The sequence below is a fragment of the Paramisgurnus dabryanus genome, chromosome 5 (assembly GCF_030506205.2).
Source record: "Paramisgurnus dabryanus chromosome 5, PD_genome_1.1, whole genome shotgun sequence".
NCBI lineage: Eukaryota > Metazoa > Chordata > Actinopteri > Cypriniformes > Cobitidae > Paramisgurnus > Paramisgurnus dabryanus.
In genome coordinates, this window is record NC_133341.1 from 33702016 (window position 1) to 33726477 (window position 24462).

A 24462-nucleotide genomic window follows, 5' to 3' on the forward strand; every position below is an offset into this window, starting at 1 on the left:
GTCGCGTGGTCGCGCCGCGCGTGCACATGAGTTGAAAAGTTGTCCGCGTGCGGCTACGGAGCGCGAGACACGAAACGGAGCCGCTCGGTAAGGGACGGAGCTGAAACCGCTCGAGAAACATGGATGACCTGGGTGAGTATCAACTCCTCGAGCGATTTACACGCGACATTAACGACAGCGTGAGTTTATAACGCCGCGAGAGCGAGAAATGTGTGAAGTCGAAGCGGATGAAGCGCGCGGGGCTTCTGCCAACGTCAGCGCGCGCCGATGCTCGTGTTGATACTGCAGCAACATATGATCAGACCTCTGGACAGATCTTAAAGCGTTTATAATACAAGATTAGACATCTGCACGGCTATTAAACCGTTGAAATCATAAGATCAGACCTCTGCACGGCTATTAAACCGTTGAAATCATAAGATCAGACATCTGCTTGGCTCTTAAACAGTTTAAAACGCGAGATCAGACCTCTGTACAGATCTTAAACCATTTTAAACATAAGCTAAGACCTCTTAAAGCCATGGTCAGACCTCTGGACGGCTATTAAAGCGTTTAAAACATACGATCCGACATCTGTATGACTCAAACTGTTTTAAACGTGAGATCAGACATCTGTAGAGATATTAAAGCATTTAAAACATAAGATCAGACCTCTGCCTGGCTCTTAATCAGTTTAAGACACAATCAGACTTCTGTACAGATCTTAAAGCGGTGTTTTCCTAGACCGAGTTTAAATTAAGACAGGACTAGGCCTTAGCTTAGATATATTAAGGACATTTAATTTGATTTTGCTAACATACCTTACAAAAACCACACTGTGTGCATCTTGAGACAAAACAATGGCACTGAAATATTTCTGTTTAGACTAACTTCAAACAAGCATTTTAGTCTTGGACTAGACTTAAGCCCGACCCAAACCGTTCTATGATTTAATCAGTTTGGTGCTGTTCGTGTAGTCAGATTAAACTTCTGTTCATTTTGTGTGTTTGATTGATATCAGACTTCTCTATCTGTGTTATTTTTCTGGAAGTATGGGTTTGTATTTTAGTTCAGCTTCTTTTGTATTGAAGTGAATATATTGTAGTAGTGATGATGATGATGATGATGGTGGTCTGTTGACTCTCTCTAATGGTCTGTATTGATTTCATTGAGTTTAATGGAGGAATTAACAAACATAAGTGCTGATGCTAAGGCAAGATGCTCCTGTTTTTATGGTAACAAATTATAAAACACAGCCAGTTGACTGTGTTAACCGTGAGATATTTAGTGTTATGGTAGTTTATCTGCTAATCTGCACTTGATGATGTCTGTCTGTCTGTCTCCAGGCAATGTCATAATCTATTCTCTGTAATAGGTTTCCATGTGTAGCAACTAAGTTTAGTACAATACAGTGAATAATCCATGACAAACAGACAGGTAGTTATGGTCTAGACTAGACTAGACTAGACTAATGGGTTATAACTTTACTCACAGCATTAGACAGTGTTGGAGTCTTGATCAAAGTTGGACACTCCAATGAAGTGTATCAGATGAAAGATTACTATTGGTTGTCTCTATGCCGTGTCACTGCTCATTTGCATAAAGTCAAACTCTGTTTACTCACATTTTAAACTTTCATTTTTTGTTTTTTATCCAAACATAAAGCGAATCTTTTTAAAATGTGCAAATAAAGGAAAACCAACAACTGTGAATTCGGTGCATTTCCATTAAGTTGTCTGAATGAATAACAGTGGTGGTATTGGTAACCTAATATCCACCGGAGGTAGGACTGCACTTAGTAATGAGAAATTTACTAGCAGTGTAATTGTCAAACTGAATGCCGTGCACAGAAGAAATGCAAAGTTTTTGATGCAGGCACTAACAGCAAGGGCATTTCAACGGCGTCAAGCTCCATATATGACAAAGAAAACATCAGTGGAAACCGCTAGACAATCAGTCACGTGGGTTTAATGTTTACTACCTCAAAATTTATTCAGCAAATGGGTCTCTATCTCTTATTATTCACATTTACTCTTTAACGCAAGTTAAAATGACCTCAAGCGAGCGTAAAACTTTTTGTGAATTAGCAAATTTTTTTTATTTGTGGAAACATGGTTAGTAAATGATTTTTTATGGGTTTTGTATGAGTCAATGTTAATTTGTACTTTAACAGATTGTGTGATTTTGTGAATTGTGACATTTAAGGGTCACTGCTAGCATTCCAGCTTGACTCTTGTGAGTCCTGTTAAAGACTTAACATCACAGTGTGAAATATTTCTCTTTCTGACTTGAGTAAACGTACTTCCTCATACGCAGCTCCCCTTCAGTAACTCAAAGTCACCTGTAGATGAGTTAATATGGTTATTCTTATTTCTGAAATATTATAGTGTTGTTGTTTATTTTGTGTAGGGATGAAGTATTTTTGTAGGCCAACCTAGAAGTTAGCTGGACACTGGTGGTTACCTCAACATTCAGTGACACTTAGAAGTTTTGTCCAACAAGAAACTCTTCACAGACAAACACAATTTGTATGAATTTTAAAGTCTAAATGCATTTACTAGAAATAAAAAGCTAACCTTAGGCTAAAAGTAAACTACACCTTGTTCTCTCCACATCAATGACCACGTTTACATCATTCACCCTCATATTGCGATTATACTTTGCCTCATGTAAACACAATATTTTGATAAAAATAATGTGATTAAACTCATAATCTCAGCAAATATAGTCGTATTAAAACGTGGCGTACGCCATTTTTAATTGCTCTATGCGGCCATGTAAACACTTGAATTGCATCTGTACCGCACTAACTGAAGTGCGCGTGTGTTTTTGTCACGCACCTTAAGCAGGAATTCTTTTTTTTAACTTGACATAAGGAAGTTTTCCCTGAACTCTGTCAACACGACTCGCTGTCAGCAGTTTCTGTCGCCATCACAGCAAAGAAAAACCAAATGCGTCCATCAGAACGTGTTTGTCATTTAATGCAAGTAAATTAAAACGGTGGACAGTACATGTGAGTTTATCATTGGGTTATGTGTGAATTTTAAACACAATCATTAGATATTAATAATCAGAAAATGAAAACGGGAGTGAAGAGGTTTTGGCTCCAGTCATCTTACTGCCATTAACTCTTTACTCTGATTATTGAAAAAATCACATTATTGGTGTGCATGTAAATGTAGTCATTGTCATCATCACCATTAAGCTACCGACAGCTCTTTCAAACTTGTGCCCATGTTGTGTTGTTTTTGAGATCTTCATGCCTAAATACGTTTAAAGTCCCTGACAAAGTCAGTAGTCTCATGTAGCAACTTGTTAGCAAACATCCTTTAAAGACACATTAAAGTCATGTGTGGTGTTATACTTGATGTCGTAGAATAAAACGTGAAAATATATTGGGCTTGAACTAACCCAAGATCTTATTTAAGGAGTTTAACCACAGGCCCGTTAAAAAAAAACTCACCAGAAGTGATCAAATGCTAACTCACTTCCAAACTTTGCCTACCAAAATACTGTTAACCTCCATGTACTGTGACTTAAAATGGATGAGGATTAAGAAGTGAAGCTTTTTGTCTTTTTGATAACCAGGCAACAACAACAACACAAATGGACAGATTAGATGTAGACACACATTGTGAGCTCATGAGCTGTTGGTGTTTATCAGGTTTTTGTAGTTAAGATGATAATAGTTTTTAGCTTGACACATTATGTGTGCACAAACACAAGAGATGAAGCTAAAAGTTGTTATTATTTGTTTGCTGAAACAGTATAAGTTTCTTATCGGTGTGTGAAGTTTTCATGGTTTTTGGTCTGATGTGTGAAACTGTGGTTGTGTCTTAAGAAAATGAGTTGCAACAACATTCACACCACTGGATTGTGGGTGCACCCACTGAACCCTTCGGTTTTGTGTTGTTTACATGTTATTGTTATTATTATTAACTGATAGCAATAGTTAAGAGTGTTAATTAGTAGTTTTCAGATGTTGATTATAGTTTGTTGTTATTGTTATCAGTTAGCAGATGTGTATGAGTTGCACGCAGCCTGTTTGGTGTTGTGTTATTCTTAGTTACAGTAAAAATGTCACAACTTCTTCCTTTTCTTGTTGTGATGTATACTAGAGCTGCCTAATGATTAGTCGTGACTAATATTTATTATATCAATATATTTTTCCTTAAAATATACATTTATATATACATAATATTTGTTGATGTACTGTGTATAATAATTATGCATACAAAAACTTTTATTCTGCAAATGAATAGTCGTGACTAATCTTTAGGCAGCCCTTATGTAAACACAATGGTGTGATCTCAGTTCACACAGACTTTATGTTGAAATCAAAAGCTTTTTTTGTGAAATTGAATATTGCACTCACATTGGTTAAACATCAACAACAACATATTTGTGTGTTAGTTAGATACGACCCTAACTGATAATGTTTCTTACATCTGGCAAAATACAAATCTCCATCTCTAGTAATCCGGTGTAATTCTTCATCACCTTAAATCAAACAAGCCAAAGAAAGAAAACTGCTTTTATTTTATGACCTTTGACAGATACGCATTTGACATCTCTTACTGTTAGGATCAAGACCAAAGCATCGGATTCACAGTAAATGATTTTTCCAGTTTATCTGAACTGTATCTATGCTCAGAATTCTCCTTGAGCAGATCTTCACGAGTCCAAACAGGCAGAAGTATTCCAGGAATTCCCAGAACACCTATCTGCCCATCAGATAATAAAACTGAGGAATGGGACCTCATGGGAATGTGACTTACTTGTGGGATTAGAGTTTGTATTCAGTCATATCATAACTAAGACTGAATGAGTTATAAGCACTTTAAACACCACTGAGTTTGATGACTTGTATATTTAGTGATTTCTGTAGGTCAAAGGTGAACCGGTACTCTCTCAGATGGACGTTTGAGTATGCATACTTCATGTGCTGCTTGACACACACTACAGTATACCAGAGGCCATTCTAGGATTTAAGTGAGGCTATAGACCCTTTTACAGCTCACGTGATCAAATAGCCTGCGCGCGCATTTTGTCAACAGAAGTGGTGTTATTCCCCATTGGTTCTAACGTGTTAGCAACTCAGAAAGTTTATCAAAACGGTTTCCCAGCATCAAAAGTCTGGTTGTTGCGTTTGGTTGCACTAATATAATATACTAATATACGTATATATGTATCTGGACACTTTATATTTGGCCATCTGCAGCTCACATCTTCTATCCACTTCATGTAGGATTGTGGCCAAAACTGGTATTGCAATCACAAAACTTGTGGCTAAAACCGGTACTGCAATCACACAACTGGAGGCCAATACACAAAATGACAACATAAAACATCAGTTGAGGGCTGCAACTCCACTTTTTAAGTATCCTGGCCAGACCATTGTTGTGAGTGATATAGGTATTTGAAATAAAAATGTTTTCTTAATGTCTAGTGACATATCAGGGCCATTTTATGATTAATTATAAATTTCTTACATACTGTTCCTTTAAAGTTAACAGTAAGGATTTTTGGCAAAAAAAAAAGTAATTTAGCTAATATGAATGAATCTTTGTTACAAAGTTACTGTGCATTCACACCAGACGCAGTAGAGTGAACTAAATGTTAAGTCAATGCAGGGAAGCGAATATCAATGGCGTGGCGCAAATTGCGCGTTGGTCTGGTAAATGTGCGAGTTGAACAAATTTCTGCGTGAATGTCTCAAATGACTAGAATTTCATGCGCGAATGAAGCGAGTAAACTCAAATGTTCAAGCGTCCAACTACTTGGGAATAGTGTGTTTTTGCCACCTCTACCACGTCTGGTGTGTGAATGCACATTTACAGTTAGCCAGTCATAGCAGCAAGTGATTTTTCTTTTCTTATATATTTAACTTATATGACAGAGACTTACAATAAGAATAAATGGAAAGATAATAAATAGTTTACTGTGATACTCACTAAGACGGCTATTTTAAGACATGTTTTGTGTATTTGTCCATTAACAAAAAAGGCGTGAACTAATTTAGCTCTGTGCATGTGTGCTATTGTTGGAAATTAAGTGTCGTGCCGTGCACCATACGTGTTATGTTTTCAAGTTCAGTCCATCACCGTTAATCTCATCATCAGGCAGTAAAAAGATCACTAAGAATAAAAACATGGCGTTGAGTTCTGTTGTAAAACAGAGAAAAAAAAGCCCAATCTATAAGCATAGACTTATAAAACCTCTTCCAGCCTTCGATGAAATCATCATGTAAAACTTCCAATGTACGTTAACATTTTTTAAATATTAGGTTTTTAACAATGTGCTGCACTGCTGCATGTTGAAATAAAAACGTTGATTAATGGGAAATGATTTATTGGAGGGAGTGAATTTTTGGATACCTGGACACCCCTTAGCTCTGCCTCCTTATTATCACAGATAAATGAGATCAAACATGTTGGCCACTTGGTCACGAGAAAAGTCATTTATGAGTCGTCTTTGGGAATATAGAGTTCTCCAGACGTGACCTTCAGAGAATTAAGACCACCGAGATGGTGAGCCAAGAGGGGAGACCCAAGACCCCGGCGCTAAAATAAGACGTCCCCAACCCTAAACCTGCCATACAGAGACGATGAAATACATCCCAGCTGTAAAACCCGACCGATCCGATAAAACCTTAATAACCCTGAATTCTTGAATGTTCTGTACCCGCCGTGTAAAACCCAGCGCGTACCATTAATCTGCATTAGGAAAATAATAACATGATCTGCTTTTACCATTAATTAATCTTAAAACACAGCCGGACAACACACCTGAATGTAACCGTCTGGGTTCAAACACTTATATGCTATATGAGAAAACATTTTTAATCTCTGACTGATATTTCTGTTTAAGAAAGATTTAATGGATATTGGATCCTGATGATCCTGAAAGATTCCTCTGGCTCTATATTTAAGACAGCAGGTTTTAAATAAGAATTCTGTCACAGAGACGCCACGTGAGACCAATTACAGCTCTGAGTGAGAGACATACAGAGAGAGAGAGAGAGGTCAGCATCATCATCATCCAAACATCTACATCAACTCACTAATCATCTCAGTTTAATTATAACTTACACTGTTTTTAGACTTTGTTGTAAATCCTGGAGCATCTATAATCAGATCTGTCATCTCTTAAAAAAAACATCTGAGCGCAGTATAAAGTTTATATGTCACCAGATAAATTTACTGAAAGAATCAAACAGAAAGACTGCTGTCAGTAATCACACATTTATCATCTCTAGAAACAGAAGGCTCACAGGGTTTATTACAAATATTTCCCGTCCTCTATTTTCAGATGATAAAACATTAAAGAGGAAGTACAGCATGCTAATGTGTGACAGAATTAGGCTGCTAACTAAAGTTGTAGTAAACTGCATGGGCTTTTTCTTCTCAGCGCCCCACCAAAAATGTGTTATGTTTGCTGCATATACTGAACACACATTCATGATGGCTTCAGTCCCCTTTGAATTTCATATGAAAACCGCAGCATGGCAGACTTTCCTTCTTTAGACTCTCAGCACGTTCAGCTCATCTGTGCAATACAGTGGATTACTGTACTGTATTATAATCTCTCAAGTTTCTTGTTTAGATGAAGTAGTCTGAGTATCTTTAAAGACCTGTTGCTTAACTGATGATCATGATTGTGTTTCAGTCATTGACCAGAAGGTGGCGTAGACGTGTGTATCTGGCAGTGGTTATGAATTATGAAATATTGCATAAATTTCGAGCCTTTGGGGCAAAGACTTTGCATCAGATAGCAGGTCTCGTCTCCTCACACCTGTTTTACTTGCTTTGCTCTTTCCTGTAAGATAAACTCATGTGCTGTATGAAGTATTTTACTAACCCACGGCAGTGTTCTGAAATAATCACTGTTGTGGCAATTGTTGTTCTTATGAAACAGTGGCACACCAATTAATGCATATAAATAATCTTAATAAAGAAGTACAGACCTTATGTTTGCATCTGAGGTTATTCTACAGTTATGTGTACTCAATAATATACAAGCTTACCCTTTTGAAAATTAAACATGTGTTTTGTGGTAAAAGTTCAATTTAATTCAATTACATTTTATTTATATAGCGCTTTTTACAATTAAAATTAACTAATTGCAGCTTTACATTAAATAAAAACAAGAGACAAAACTGAAAAATCAGTACAGTGGCTAAAATTATTCCATACTAGTGAGAGGAGTAATAATGTAATATATATGTAATATAAAAAGTATATAAAAGTGTAGTAACCATTTTTTGTGTAATGATTATAGTATATAATATCTCATATATTTATCGGCCGATTTTTGATGAATTTGAAACCATCGGCATATCGGCAATAGCACAAGAAAGGCCGATACCGATTGTTTATTAATTAACTGCATAAAGAAATCCATTATATGTAAAAAAAAAGAGTTAATGTTGTTAATAAAATTAATTGCTGAATAGCAAAAACCACCTTTTAAGGTTGTCATGCTGTCTTATTATATTTGTTTTAGCCTAATTTGTGCCTCTCTTATTATGTTGGTCAGTTAAATGTTAATTAGATCCAATCCATGTTTAGTAAAAATAGTTTGAGGCAGAAATAAACTAGCTTATAGACCAGCTGTATAGTATTGTATACAAGTGTTTAATATCGGAATCGGTATCGGCCAGAAGTTGTCTGTTTAAATTGGTATCGGTATCGGCCAAAAAATCCTAACCGTGCATCCCTAGATTATTGTCAAAACCATGTTTTTTTTGTGGTTACCCATACGGCAAAAAAATACTTTTTAAATATAATTTTACAAATGTACAAAAAATGGCCAAAAATATATGTACTGAAATATATTTGAAAATATGTTTACAAAAATATTTTTTAAAATATATATTCACATTGCATTGGAACAAAAACTTTTTTTCAAATATATTTTCAACTGAAAAATATACTTGTAATTTTATAATGTGTATATAAAAAATAAAATAAAATAAAATAATATAATATATTTTTGCCATAAGGGTAGTAAAATTAGAAATGTATTTGTTGAAAAATATGTGAATTTTTAAATGTATGTAAATATATGCAGGTTAAAAATAAATATGTTTTCAAATTTAAAAATGTATTTAATTAAGCTTTACTCTTTACAAAATGTATTTAGCATATATTTAAAAAAATGGCCAAAGAAATTACTTTTTTCCTTATTGGTACCATGGTTTCACTACTGTTTTTGTTTTAACTGTAGTAAAACTATAGTTAATATTCATAAGAGTAATTCTCTTAGGCCTCTGAAATTGAATTCTTCAGAAACCAAAACTAGTGATAATTTTAGTCTGGATTATTGACTTTGAATCTGAGCGGTAGCTGGTTAGTTGTCGTCTCTGTTTAAAATGAAATCCTGTGCAGTAATTCTGAATCTTTTTGCATATCTTGCTCGTAGAATTAAACATGACTTCCTTCTAAGATAATGTCTCGCAGCTACATTTTTGTAGACCCTTAAACTTTGTCATATATGGATTTGCATAGTCTTTAGTCTTGTTTCCCGTTTGTAAATGCTTTCCTCTGGGAATAAGTGTTATCTGGCTCTCTGCTGGCTGTATACATGAGCGAGCGCTGTGGAATGTTTTCAGTGTTCCGGAATGGGAACGACCCTTCCTTTCTAAAGGCCGTTGAGTCCAGACTTCCTCGGATTCTCTGCTTCATTTTTCGTTTTGTTTCCTAATGGACGGAGAAACGGCTCGAGACGTTGAGAAGGTTTTGCAGGAGTTGAAGATGAAGGATTTTTCATCAGGAGCAGAATCGGACCAGGTGTCGGTGCCTGATGTGAGTTTGATATCCGTTTCTCCGGACTCGATGGCGTCGTCGGGTTTAATGGCGTATGCAGAATTGCCAAAGATGGGCGCTGTAGAAGACATGAAGGATAAGTCCACTATAGGTCCAGAAGTTAATTCATCCATAGAAGTGATGAAGTCCTCATCTTCTGTCCCAAAATCAGCTTCAATGGAGACATCAGAGATAAATCAGGCCCTGGTATCAGATGAAGCACAGAAAACATCAGGTTCTGTCATTCAGTCCACCGACCCGTCAGATTCTGATGGGATTTATTTGATTCCAGACTCAGATTGGATACCGGAGAGAGGTAACATTCAGTTCTCAGCGTCTGGTTAGTTTATTCTCATGCTTTCTCAAAAGTCTTCCTGATAGCAAACAAACGTGACCAAGGTGGTTTTTGGATATTTGCAGAAACTCTAAGATGTTAGAAAAAGGTTGAAATGTTATCATGATGTCACGAGCATCAGAAAAGATGTTTGTGTGCTCGCATCAAATTTGAAATGAGGATGCTTAACTTAACTGTGATGGATGTGATTGTGAAACAACTAGAAGAACAGAAATGGTCAAGAGAGAAGGGTGAGAAAATGGCTTAATGTTTTACTTTGGTCCACTTCCTTATTGAGCGCTGAACAAACAGATGAAATACGGCAGCAGCTTCAGGTTCTCTCTTCTTCTACTCTTCCTCTTTTTTATATTTACTGTAGCTGCCACATAAACTGTAGTTTATTTGTGTTTGATGGATATCTTGATCTAAACCAGATTAACTGAAATGAAAAGTAGTTGGTTTAGTCTTTGTTTCTTGAGCAGATGGTTGATCAATTTCAGACCCACAGTGCTCTTAGGATCTGGTTATGTAGAAGTTAAAGTTAGCAGCACCTGCCCCCCCCAGACGTTTATGATGGAGTATCGTATGTTCTTGTGTGTGTCTCTCTCTCTCTCGCTCTCGCTCTCTCTCTCTCTCTCTCTCTCTCTCTCTCTCGTTCATTCTGTTTATTCACTCATAGCTCCTCCTCAGTAAGATAAAGTTTGAAGGTTAAGTCAGAAATCGTCTCAGGGCGTAACTCTGTGTGTGTCTCTCTCTGTAAGTAAGGAGTCTGTTTTAGTTTAATCTTTGTGGTTTGTGTCTTTCATGTGTTTGGTGGTGGTTCTGGATTGGTTGATGTTGTGTAATGTTGTTTTATGCAGTGTGTGTTTGTAGACTAAAGAAATATCTGTGATTTGTGTTAAGTTGATATTTTTGTAACCTGTTACTAAACTTTTATTCAATGAAATGTTACGAGCGTATGAATGGTAAATCTGGCTTATCGTAGTATCTATACCGGTCGTGAGTGACTGACACGTTTCAACTCGTCCAAACTAAAAGACTTATAAACTTTCTGTTATTGCCACTGTACTGTTACTCAATGAAGTGTGTTTGTAACTTTGAATCTTTAAGAGGATGTTTTATTACTTGTGTATTGTGTTGATTTTATATTGTCATGAACTGGGTCTGCGTGCTGTATTGTTGTGTATTTTGTCGTCTTTTCTTCCCGTGTTAATGTTTACCTGCAGACTGTGATGTTTCATAGCAGTCTGTAAATGTGAAGGAATCACTCGCCACACCCTGTACAGATAAAACCTGCAGTGATTTCACCATCATGTGATTCATGATTATACCACAGATCTAAGATCAGGTCCTGCTGATGTGTGTTTGAACAGACTTGAAGAAATGACAACAGAATTATTGAGAAATGAGCAGACGTGAAACTGATGAGCACAAATCTCGACATGAATGTTATACGATATGTACACGCAGAATCAGCTAAAGATGAAACGACAAAATTACAAGTCTTGTGTGCAATGATTGTTTTGATGATATTTCTGAACATTGGCCAGTGGGTAACCTCACTAAACCACCCAAACCCACAACTGTTTGATTGAATGTTTACAGTCTCTACATTGATCAGCCGTGACGTCTTCCTGTAGTTTAGTTGTGTTGTTGTGCTAGCAGAGACTTGAATGCATCGAGAGTCACTTTAGATAAAAGCATCTGCTAAATGTCAATCAATCTTTCTGCTTATAATTATTTTCTCTGTTGATTTTTTTTTTTTTAGACGCTCTTTTGGCTGATCTGGAGTCCACGACTTCCCACATTTCAAAACAAGCTGTGTTTCTCCCAGATGAGACGCCATATTCCTTCCCTATAAAAAGTGACCCTTATCAGGAAGTGTCCTCGCCGCCTTCGGTGACATCACATCCTGCAGAAATACTGAATGGAACCGAATCAAAGCATCCATCAAGCCAGGTGAAGTGCAGACTTACAAACCCTGTCAATTATTAATCCATTCCTGGAGGGGTTTTTCCTCATATGAGCCTTGTTAGTTAATCTTTAACTTTTTTGGGTGAAAGCCGAATGTCAACCTGTTTACTTTGTTTGCTTGAACAAACCTTTAATCTTAAGTTGATCCAGAGACATCGTAACTTGTATGATTTATGCAGCTTTATTTTTGTGAACAGTCTGTGTTATAAACCTTTGCGTTATAAAAATATAAAAGCATATCAGCATACAGTAATGCATAACTTCAGTGTATTAATATTTTGCCGTTCTTCCTTTTCAAGTGTTTGAGCTCAGTTCAGAAAAGCCCGAGTCCTCGCACATCACAGTCAGAAGAGGAACACGTCTACAGTTTTCCTAACAAGCAGAAGAGCATTGATTCACCAGCATCAGTTATGAGCTCATCACTGGGCAGTAATCTGTCTGAACTGGACCGTCTCTTACTGGAGCTCAATGCCGTTCAACACAGCACTCCTTCATTCCCCACTGAAGGTGAGAAAACATAAAAACCATAGACTTTCATTCATCAATCAAGAATAACAACAGACTCTTATGTGCGGTTATAGACTGAATATCATTGATTGGAGATCACAGGACGTTTACAGTCTTTTACAGACGCTAGGACACATTTCTCAATACTCTTCACACAGTGATCACAACAGAAGTCTATGTGGGATAAACTGTGCTTTGGCACAAAATGCATTCAATGACTACATCTCTCAAATTTCATGAATAACACAACAACTGCCAAAACTCTTTATACATACAGGACAATCTGCACATGCTTACATACTGTTTTAAAACTCTTAAACATATGTTCAAAACAATAACATAATACACAACTGAATACGCCACGATTTGTTACATTTCTCCAGTAATATTTTAATGAAATATATTTTAAATCTTAAAAATAAATGCTATAAAAACAGTTGGCCAAAGGGAGAAGACTGAGTAAATTAGCATCACTATTGTATCTGTATCAGTGGATGGTGTGTATACAAATTCTTGTATTTTGGAATTACTCAGTGCAAAAAAAATTAAAATAAACTACATAAAATATTGAAGACTTCTGCATCATATCTGATTTATTCCAGTAACATATATTGCAGTGAATTATAAACAGAGAAAACATATAATGCTGACCTAAGTATTGTCAAATGTGTCCTAGCATCTGTAAAAAACTGTAATAGATTTTTGATGTTGATATTATTACTTTAAATACTGTTTAAGGCTTGTTAAGAAATAAAAAGACATTTGCCAATAAGAAAATCCCTTAGACTTAAACTATAATAGTTTGTCTCGGCCCATAGACCAAACTTTAGCACTCAGTCAGAACCCTTCATCGACCGCTTAACAACATGCTGGGATCAAATCGATCAAATCACTTCATTGTCAAAAGAGCCACTGACAATAAAAGACATCAACTATATAGTAACATCTTGGGAACACCCAGCACACTGTATGAAATTACTATAAGAATCAATTATTAATACTAACGCATAATAAGACCAGAAGCATAAAGGGTGGGGTCAATTTTGCTTTTGTTGTGTCTTTAAAGTCCCCCTGTGGTGTAATGTCTGTAATCTGTTGTCTTCGCTCAGGGGTAGGCAAGTTCGGTCCTAGAGAGCCGCAGTCCTGCATATTTTAGCCTAAGCACTGATAATCTAACCTGCTGTCTAAATCCTAAAGACATTGATTAGCTTGTTCAGGTGTGTTTGATTAGGGTTGGAACTAAACTCTGCAGGACTGCGGCTCTGTAGGACCGAACTTGCCTACACCCGTCTTAGCTGGTGTGAGAGTAGAGGCGAGGACTTATTTGCATATATTAATAAATCTGTATTTTAAATGAGGCGAGGGTGTAGACTTATATTCATGCTGTTTTAAAGCACGAAGAAATATGAATGCTATTATGATGCTCAAAGATGAGTTTTAGGTGATAAAATAATCAACTACAGGGGGACTTATGTTTTATGCCATTGATTTAAAGTTATGAAACTTATGATCAGGTCTTATTTTCACTACAGATATTATTTGTATATTTTATAAATGTTGTTTCCTCTCTTTCTGACAGAGGTGCAGCCACCCAAACCAGCTCTCAATGCTCAACGCTTCGCTACAGAAAATGGACTCTCATCTGTTGGGAAAGCTTCTCCTCCCAAAGTAGAGAAACCTAAACGGCAGGCAGCCGGTCGGGGTGTAGAAGATGTCCGACCCAATGTTGATAGTCTGTTAAATGAGCTGACGAGCTCTGTACCCGTCTCTGTGTAAGCTTTCACACAAATAAAGATGTGTGCTGCATGTGTGCTCATTTCTTAAGACTGATTTGAATCTGTGTGATGGGTTTATAGACCTCCGCCATCAGTGCCTGTGATTCCTGAGATGAGAGAAATACATGAGGAGACACCGGCCGCCCAGCAGCAGGCCCGAATCTCAGCGTCCTCAGCTACACGAGAACTGGATGAACTCATGGCATCGTTGTCTGACTTTAAAGTTCAGAGTAATGTAAGTCTAAGACAAAGAAAGAGCTGTATTTATTTCAATAGCTGTGGTGTTCATGAAATGATCACTAGGACTTTCAAAAGAATCATGAATATCACATGGTTGTTTATCATTTTATTACCAAAATGTTTGTTAAATGATCAGTCAAATAAATGTCAAATTGGGTAAATGAATTAACTATGACTATATAATTTTGTTATTTTTATGCATTAACTATAGCAGCCATAGTGAGCACACAATCCAACACAGGCATCACTTTGTCATCCTATAAACGGTAGCAGCTTTATTGGCCTAAAACATTATTACAATATGAGTTTAAATAAAAAAAATGTTCGTCAGCTCTTTCGATTGTTTTCATATTGTTAATAAATTAGACTGGGGAAACTGGTAAATTTCTACAGAAATGTCTACAGATCATCTTAACTTTATCAAGTGGCACTTTGATAGCGGTTATAGTGTCCTTGAATAGACGACAGACTGCTTCACATATGTTTATTTTATGTTAAAGATCTTTACTGTTTTTTGCATGAGTTGCATTACGGAGTATGTGAGTATTTATCAGGGCTTTTTAAATATAAGAAGGTTTATTTGCTTGCACGATCTTAAGGATTCATTTATCAAGGTCCTGTTTTCATATCTGCCTTGAAAGTGTAAAGCACACTGCGTACAGAAAATACTGTATTTGAAATACTGTGGTTACTGTGATGTTATATCTGAAAATGTATTCTGATGATCAAATTGATTTAGTATAGTTTAGTCAAACTAACATCAGATGAAAGCTCAGCGAGGATACTTAACGTTTGTGTTTTCACTTTTGTGTTGAACCCATGACCTCGGTCTTCAGTGAAATGATCTCCTGGTTCAGCTACAGGAGATTTGGCATTGCACGTATCAGGTCTCCTTCCCCACAGCTCTTTCTGTTTTCCAAAGTTTCTGTCTCTCATACTTTCCCTCCCTTTTCTTTTTTGTTTGTTGTCTTATCCTGCCATTGGGTGTCTAGTCTGACACTGTACGCCCAGTAAAGGAGGATTCACTTTCTGTGAAAGAGTCAGATCTTCCCAAAGTAGTGATGACTGAGACTCTCGAAGTCTGTTCTTCCCCTAACCAAGAAGCAGAAGTATCTGATCGCATTGTTCCTCCCTGTGAACCTCCCCCTACCTGTTCATCACTTTTACTGGAACTGCACATTGTTGAGGAAACAACAAATTCAGGACCAGTTTCCAGTAGAACTTTGGTCAACACATCCTGCAAAACATCTCAGTCCTCCACACTCAAAACAGATTCGGAAAAAAAGCTTGTAGATTCTAGCACAAAGACTACAACCTCTGAGCCTCTTAAAATGCCTTGTTTTATGCAAGAACCATCTGTACAAAACCTACCAGTGTCAAGTTTGAACAAGACATCAAGCCCTGTATCCGTGTTAAAAAACAATTCAACTGTAGTTGCAAAGGAATCCACACCTGTTAAGGTTCCAAGAATTTCTAGCCCAGTTCCTGTAGCCAAAAGCCCAAGTCCACCGGAGGTTACTACGAGCTTTAATCAAATCACAGATGTGAAAAGTCCTGAAACAATTGTTGAAACCTTTAGCTCAGTTGTAGTAAGAAAGAGCGCAAGCCCCATTACCGATCCAAAGAGTAGCAGTTATATTACAGCATCAAAAAGCCCAATCACTGAAGACGCTGCCAAGAGCCCAATTCCTCATCCAGGGATTACTATGAAGAATCCTGTGCCAACTTTCACTACACTGCCCGCTCCTCCAGTTTCAACCCTAACATTAACCCCGAAGCCTTCCCGAAAGAAACTTGATAACTCTGAATCAGGCATACTGGGGATTGGCCCCACTTGCCCCAAGCCTCTACTTGACGGAGATCTGGACGAGCCATTGGTGTCCAGTTTTTCCCAACAAGAGTCAGTCAAACAAACGCCTTTGACTGTGCTTGAGGAAACTCCTGCCTTATCTGACAGTGAGAGGCAAAGGTTGATTGTTGAAGATCTGGGTGAACTGACACTAGAGGATGAACATGAAGGTACAGTTTATCCCACCACAGAGTCCAGTTGGTTGAATGACAGATTGCTCGTTGAGGCATCAGATGTTTCACTGGACCTTCCACTTCTCCAGCCATCAGCAGTTGAAAGGCTGTCTGCTTCTGGACAAGTATGACTCACACCAACTCAATCAGGCCGTCTCCAATTTGCACTCCTAAATTTAGTGAGCATGAGAGTGGTAAGCATGCAGGACGCTGTATGGCTGTTTATACTTGATGAAATATATGAGCCTGATGCTGGGGCCAGGAGGGCCTGTTGATACTCAATCTGAACCTTTCCATCTCGCTCCCCTATTAGTAAGTTAAATATGCTTCAGAAAAACCTGATACACGTCACTCGTAAAATTAACTATTGCCTATTTGTTTCATTGGGGTTGTCGTATTGCATCGTTTGGGTTACTCTTGATTTTGGGAAAGTATGTGTGTGTGATGTTTCTTTTGTATGGTGCATGAAATGAGGGTATGAGTCTAAGTAAGATGATGTTATAAAGCGTGCTATGACGTGCTTTTCACTGAGCTGTATGCGGCTGAACACTTAACAAGGCTGGGCTTGCCCTGTGTCTTTACACTTCTGCAATGATGGACTTTGAGTTCCAGTGAAGTTTACTAAGTCTGCAGGGCGTCTGCATTCCATTTTTCTTTGTAAGCATCAATAATGGTCAGCCTGTTAATTAGTTAGTTGGTTACCATGGGTCCTTGCATGATGCAGATTTTAGCCGTTGCAAAGTGTGTGAACTCAAAGTACAAAGGTCAAATGAGTTGGTTTTCCCTTTAGCATGTTAGCACAGTCATACCAGCTCTTGCATAGTTTGATCTTGTTTGTTAAAGCTTCATGATGTTTCTACTTTGATGTCTAAAGCAGTAAATTGATGGAATTTGTGATCGTTGTCCTAACCTGCCTGCTGCTTTTATGGAATGGTGTTCTTGAAGAGCATTGCATGATATAAATATGATCAAGAGGTTTCTCCATTAACACCGCCTTTCCGCAGCTTAAATCGGTAATCAAACGCACAAAGGAAACGTCCAATGTCCACCCGATGTTTCGAGATGGCCAGATCCGCAAAAAAATGGGCCCACTCATTCTTAACAAAACGAACTCTCAGGATCGACTCATTGAAGAGCTGCAAGGGAAACTGGGAATTGCTCGCACTGAACGGCCACAAAAAAAGCCAGATCATTGGCTTACAGAAGGGGTCATCATCTGTTCAAACCCACAGCGTCTACGAGAGGAGGGTTGTGTATCGCCGACTGTGGATAAGGTAGCGTTGTTTCAAGTCAACGTAGTATCGGTAAAACTAACAAAACTCAACTCTAGTAGTTCTTATGGATGATGATGATGATGATGATGATAGATTACATCAGATTTAACCAGTAGAAATCACTTTTAAATTATCTTTCATGCCTACGTAGCTTAGCTTCATATTTGCTTCTCTCATGTTTGTACTTCCTCTTATGTGTTTCTTTGCTCGTCAGATCATTATTCCTCCTGACTCACCAAGTCCTCTAAAAAAAGTCCTAACCCATCCAGTCACAAACAAGCTAGCACCTCTACCCCCACCACCTCCACCCCCTAAAAATCCTTTTCAGTATTCTTCATCACCCTCAGTTCCACCTAAAGTCCACACCAGTCCTCCTCCTCCTCTGCCCCCTCCACCCAAACCTGTGACGCCGCCGCCTCCTCCGAAGGTGGTAGCATCTGTGGCCTGCCAAACGGAATATGAGCCTCTTTTTCCACCGGTACAAGCATGAACTCGCTCTGGATTTCCTTTCGCATCTTCCGGTTTACAGCATGTGGCTTTTAGAGCGCACGCTGCTGTGCTCGTGTCCTTAAAACGGGGCACACGCTAGGAATGTTTCAGCATTCATGCAATAGTTTTCTGGTGCAGACATGCCTAGTGAAACATGTCTGTCCTTCAGTATTTATTTAAAGGGATAGTTCACCCAAAAGTGAAGATCACCTAAACCTAAAGTTTTTTTTTGACTCAGTTGAACACAAAAGAAGATATTTTGATAAATGATGATAAGCACACAGTTGATGTTACCCATTGACTTCCATAGTATTTGTTTTTCCTACTATAGAAGTCAATGTGTACCGTCAACTCTTACAGGATTAAACAACATGATGATGAGTAAATGATGACCGGATGACTGTCCTTTTAATGCTCGTCTTTGCTTGATAGTGAGGAACAATCTGGATTAACAGAAGAACAAATTGATTTAAATGTATTAAATTTTTTGTTCCCACTCTTCTCTCATTGTTAGTCGGTCTCTTGCTGTAGTTGTGTGTGGTTGTTGGCCGGAGTACAATAAGATTTAAGGTTGACTAGACTCTAAAGGAGCAGCGTGTTTATGTGTGAAAGCATGTTGGTTATTTTTGCTCTTTAAATAACACTACTGACTCACGGTGCTCTGATATAGAGATGAGAGATGGGGTTACACCGCACTTTTTGACTCATAACCCTGTTTGGTCTGATATCTAACCATGTTTTGAACATCTGTTGTATTTCGGGAAGATTATGAAGTGGTAACTGTTGAAGGAGTCTGATCTCATGGGGAAAGCTTTGGGATTGGATTTCTTAGATTACTAAAACAGACGTAAAATTCCTACAGCCTTTCTATATATGTCAAATTAGTTCAGATGTCAAATTGCTCATCGTTAAATTGATGTAAGTGTATAATGCACAGTAAAATATCCAGACAACCATGACATCCCATACGGCAAAATAATATATTTTCAAATATATAAAAAATTTACCAAATTGTTGGCAATATATTTTGAAAAATAGTTTAAAAATAAATGTATTTTCAACCCATTATATTCATGTTGCATTGGAAGAAAACCTTTGTAACCTGTAAACTCATACCAGGTTTAAAAAGGTAATAAAAAATATATTTTCAAAAGAAAAAATATACTTGTATATTTTATAAATACTTATAGACGGTTTCAGCATTAACAACATAAACAAACTGCTTGGTGGAACAAACCTAACTTGCGCAGAGTCCTTTTACAGTAGATTATTTCTGATGACAACCTAAATAAACAAGGAGATTACCGTAGTTCATATTTTATAGTTAAAGCGTATGAAAAACTACACTGAGCTAACATTACTGTGTAAAATGTGTACTATATAATCTATACAAATTTAACTACAGATCGGCTCCCTTCACATATCGTTGATCCATGATCGCTGTCATCCCTTCGTCTTTAGGAAACCAAAACATTTGTTCGACGCATAATCGCGACAACACTCATGCATCCGATGAAAGTGTATATACATTTTATACTTAAATATATAAAAGCTTTACTTTTTACAAAATGTATTTAGCATATATATATACAACATATTTTGGCCAGTGAAATCATTTTTTTTTTGCCTTATGGTATGCAACCAAATTGACAGGTTCTGTTTAACAACTAATGATTTCTTTGATGGCAGTATATAGATATATATCTGAATAAAGCTGCCTTCAATTCATGCTATCGAAATGATGGTAAATAGGATTTTCCTAAGTAATAATTGCACTTTTGATGTAGTGTTTACCTCTGGGAAGTTTGGAAATATGTTGATACGTAAATTCCCGAGAGGAATGGGGGAATGTTCAGATTGGTAGAACATAAAGTGCATTTGGCGGCGGCCAATGAGATTCATCTCTGTGATGTTGAGCTAATGCCCACATGAACAGATAAATAACCATGTCAGGTTTGTCAAGGGAGAAACGTTGACTTTACACTGTTTACCGTGTTATTTACTGTGGTGTAGTGATTTCAGATCTGAGCTGAATGTAGTCACTTTAAACCTGCTTTTGCACCCTTGAGCTCAACCAGAAAATTTATTAATTCTGTTATTATTCATATATCATGTCGATCAATGCACGTGTGAACATCAATGAAGAATGACATGAGATTATAGCATACAGTGAAGATGTTTAAAGTGATGTTTGTGTATTTGTTTGTTTGTTCGTGCAGATAATGGCTCAGGGAAAGAGTTCTCCCAGTAATGTTCAGAAACAGGGTAATAAGTTGGACAACATGTTGGGCAGTCTGCAGTCCGATCTTAACCGACTGGGAGTTCAAACTGTGGCCAAAGGAGTTTGTGGAGCTTGTAAGAAGCCCATCGCTGGACAGGTAAGAGTCCATTTATCAAAACTCATCCAGATGCTGTTCTTTGTCAGGTCTTAGTAATCTTAGGATCTTTGTGTTGTCTTGGACTCATTCAGGTGGTGACAGCGATGGGTCGGACGTGGCATCCAGAACATTTCGTGTGTACTCACTGTCAGGAAGAAATCGGTTCCAGAAACTTCTTTGAGCGAGACGGGGAGCCGTACTGTGAGAAAGATTATCACAGTCTCTTCTCTCCACGCTGCCACTACTGCAACGGACCCATTCTGGATGTGAGTTTAGGTTGCATTTAACTTGCATCTCAATTCAGATTTTTTTCCCCGTGACACAGATGGGATTTGACCCACAGGTGTAAGCAGGAAAAAATTGAATAGATTTTGATATTCTCCAATCGGTTTCAGGTCTTTATCATATGTGGAAATAAATAACAAATAAATCGGATAAATGCATTCGCTTCCGCCATGTATGCAGACAGATCGGATATTCCCATGTCAAGACGTGTTGTGCGTCATTAAAAATGCGACGCTGGAAAATTAGCTCAACGCCACCACCCGCGATCACATGACTCTTCTTAGCAGCACAATGGAGGATGATGGCTCCACTTAGTGGAGTAATGTTGAAGTTTTATGTCTACTTATAGAAATTAAGCTCTATAATCTTGTGTAATCATTTTGTCTGTGACCGTTGTATATCACAACATTTTACTTCCTCTGGTTTACGCTGTTAAGCGGGTCAGTTTGTCTACCTTGAATTGTTTCGCCAAGTGTTTAGTGTTAAAGGATTAGTTCATTTTCTTAAAAAAATCCAGATAATTTACTCACCACCATGTCAAACCAAAATGTTGATGTTTTTCTTTGTTCAGTCGAGAAGAAATTATGTTTTTTGAGGAAAAAATTCCAGGATTTTTCTAATTTCAATAGACGTTAATGGACCCTAACACTTAACTCAACAGTTTTTTTCAACGGAGTTTCAAAGGACTCTAAACGATCCCAAACGAGGCATAAGGGTCTTATCTATCGAAATGATTGTAATTTTTGACAAGAAAAATAAAGAATATGCACTTTTAAACCACAACTTCTCGTCTTCCTCTGGTCCTGTGACACGCCAGCGTCACAGGTAATTGCGTAGTGACGTAGAAATGTCACGTGTTACATATATGAAATGCACATTTGTGGACCATTTTAAACCCTAACCATTTTTATTGTAAAAAATGACAATCGTTTCGCTAGATAAGACCCTTATGCCTCGTTTGAGATCGTTTAGAGTCCTTTGAAACTCCGGTGAAAAAACACTTAAGTGTTAAGTGTTGGGGTCTATTAAAGTCCATTAAAATGAGAAAAATCCTGGAATGTTTTCCTCAAAAAACATAATTTCTTCTCCACTGAACAAAGAAAGACATCAACATTTTGGATGACATGGTGGTGAGTAAATTATCTGGATTATTTTTAAGAAAATGAACTAATCCTTTAATGCTGATATCAGATACTGACCCATCCCACCTTACCTTTCACTTCACATTCCTTGTAAACATAAACAGTCCTTCACACTTAAGATCTTATTAGGAAAGTGTTTCCTACACAAATCTGTCTGTGCCGTTGGTTGAGCCCTTCACCTGCAAATATTATAGAAATACATTTAAAGTATTTAATATAGTAAACCGTTACCCTCCTAATAAAAACAATAGTCTGCACTTTTACCCTCATTGAATGATGTGAAATGTGATGTCAGTGAATCTGATTTGAGTGTTTTTCTCTCTGTATGTTTGCAGAAAGTGGTGACCGCATTAGACAAGACCTGGCACCCGGAGCATTTCTTTTGTGCCCAGTGCGGCTCATTCTTTGGCCCTGACGGTAAGAGTCTTCCTCCTTTTCTTCTCTTTTACAAAGGTTTGCTAGATCGCTCTTTCATTCTCTCTCTCTGATGTTTCCTGTAGGTTTCCATGAAAAGGAGGGCAAGGCGTACTGCAGAAAAGACTACTTTGACATGTTTGCCCCCAAATGTGGCGGTTGTGCCCGAGCCATCCTGGAGAATTACATCTCTGCTCTCAGTTCTCTCTGGCACCCCGAGTGTTTTGTGTGCAGGGTCAGTGTGTATAAATATATATTTATTCAAGTTTTAAATTAAAATGGATCACTTGAATAAAACATGAATTGTTTTTCTTTGTTTGTAGGAGTGTTTCACTCCGTTTGTGAACGGCAGTTTTTTCGACCACGAGGGTCAGCCGTACTGCGAGGCGCATTACCACGAGAGACGCGGTTCACTGTGCTCCGGCTGTCAGAAGCCCATAACCGGCCGCTGTATCACAGCCATGGGCAAGAAGTTTCACCCTGAGCATTTCGTCTGCGCCTTTTGCCTTAAACAGCTGAACAAAGGCACTTTCAAAGAGCAGAACGACAAACCGTACTGCCAGAGCTGTTACGTCAAACTCTTCAGCTAGACTCTGTGCTGCTGTAAGACCGTATTGAGCCATGCGTTTGCCAATGAGAACCAATCAAAGGTCCTAAATTTCTCACAGTGCCCTCCAGTGGGCGTAGTGTGCATTTACACCAGCGTGTTCCTGTGCCAAGCTGCAAAGCGCTCTGAGTCTTCAGGGAGGCCATTAAAGTTTTTAAACATCTTTTTTAATGCTTCCCTCTCTGGATCCAGGTGTTAGCAAAGAATAGATTTAGCCTTCGGGTTGCGTGGAGAGCTATTTTAGATAAAATCCACTGCAGCGGACAAATCAACAGTTCTATTTTTGTATTTATTACACGCGCTGATCTTATCTTGAACATACATGCACACACACACACACCTATTTGCACATTTCAGGAGATCATTTCTTCTCCCATCTCTTTCTTGCTGCTGTTTTTAGATATAAAGATGCACTTGGCTCTTTTGTTTGCTTTTCTCCTTCATCTGCCTGTCAGGTTTTCTTAAAGGTGCAATAACTGCTGGTGTCATCAAAATCATATTCTGTATATTTTTCTAATTTTGCTACTCCGAGTTGGGTCAGTCTTGGGTTTTATTGTGCATGTCATTTAATACAGATCTCCATTTATTTTCTCTTCAGTTGTTTCTATATTTGTATTTTATGGGTGATTTTTCTATTTCTGATTGGCTGGAGTGGTTTGATCTCTTTGTCTTTAACTGTGGAGTTTTCTCACTTCTACCGTTTTAAGTACATTTTATATTTTATTTTCATTAAAGACACCAATGGTGGCTCTGATGCCTGTGTTTTTGATTATGTGCTGGTTTACAATGTGCCTGTTTTTTCACTGGGCATGTTTTATGATAAACATGTGAGTTTTTTCTTCTCAACGTCTCATCTCATTTGAAATGAGTTTTTAATAATTTTATGATATTTTTCTTTATCTTTATTTGATTTTCTGCTTTATGCAGGTCAATGTATTGAAGTCTTAAGATTTAACTGATTACAAAAACTCCACTGAAAAAGATTGTGACTTTTATTTTTCAACTGATGACATGCACATTGTATTTACATCATGGGGTCTCAATGTACTGTGTAAAGCTTTAAATAAAATCCAGAATCTGAATGAATGATTTGTTGATCGTTTATTTATTTAACAGTTTAGAGATTGACACACATCTGTCTTCGCATTAATGTTTATCAGATACACTAAAATAATCAGAAGGAAATGCTGTGATGTGGTAATAAAAGTGATGTTTTACATTTATTGAGGACTAAGG

General features: G+C 37.6%; 1 protein-coding gene across 5 annotated transcripts; it reads left to right on the forward strand.

Moving 5' to 3' along the window:
* Positions 1-24312, forward strand: pxna (paxillin a). Of its 5 annotated transcripts, none has more exons than XM_065251220.1 (13): positions 1-132; positions 11888-12078; positions 12393-12600; positions 14180-14372; positions 14457-14610; positions 15608-16762; positions 17642-17911; positions 18126-18389; positions 20620-20778; positions 20871-21044; positions 22541-22622; positions 22706-22854; positions 22943-24312. In XM_065251220.1, exons 1-13 carry the CDS (start codon positions 120-122, stop codon positions 23207-23209), a joined length of 3279 nt encoding a protein of 1092 aa, XP_065107292.1. In that variant the 5' UTR covers positions 1-119; the 3' UTR covers positions 23210-24312. The 5 variants fall into 5 exon arrangements, with proteins under 5 accessions (XP_065107292.1, XP_065107291.1, XP_065107295.1 ...); XM_065251219.2 differs by lacking the exon at positions 1-132 and adding an exon at positions 9595-10101; XM_065251222.2 differs by lacking the exon at positions 1-132 and adding an exon at positions 10828-10873.
* The last annotated feature ends 150 nt before the right edge of the window (positions 24313-24462 follow it).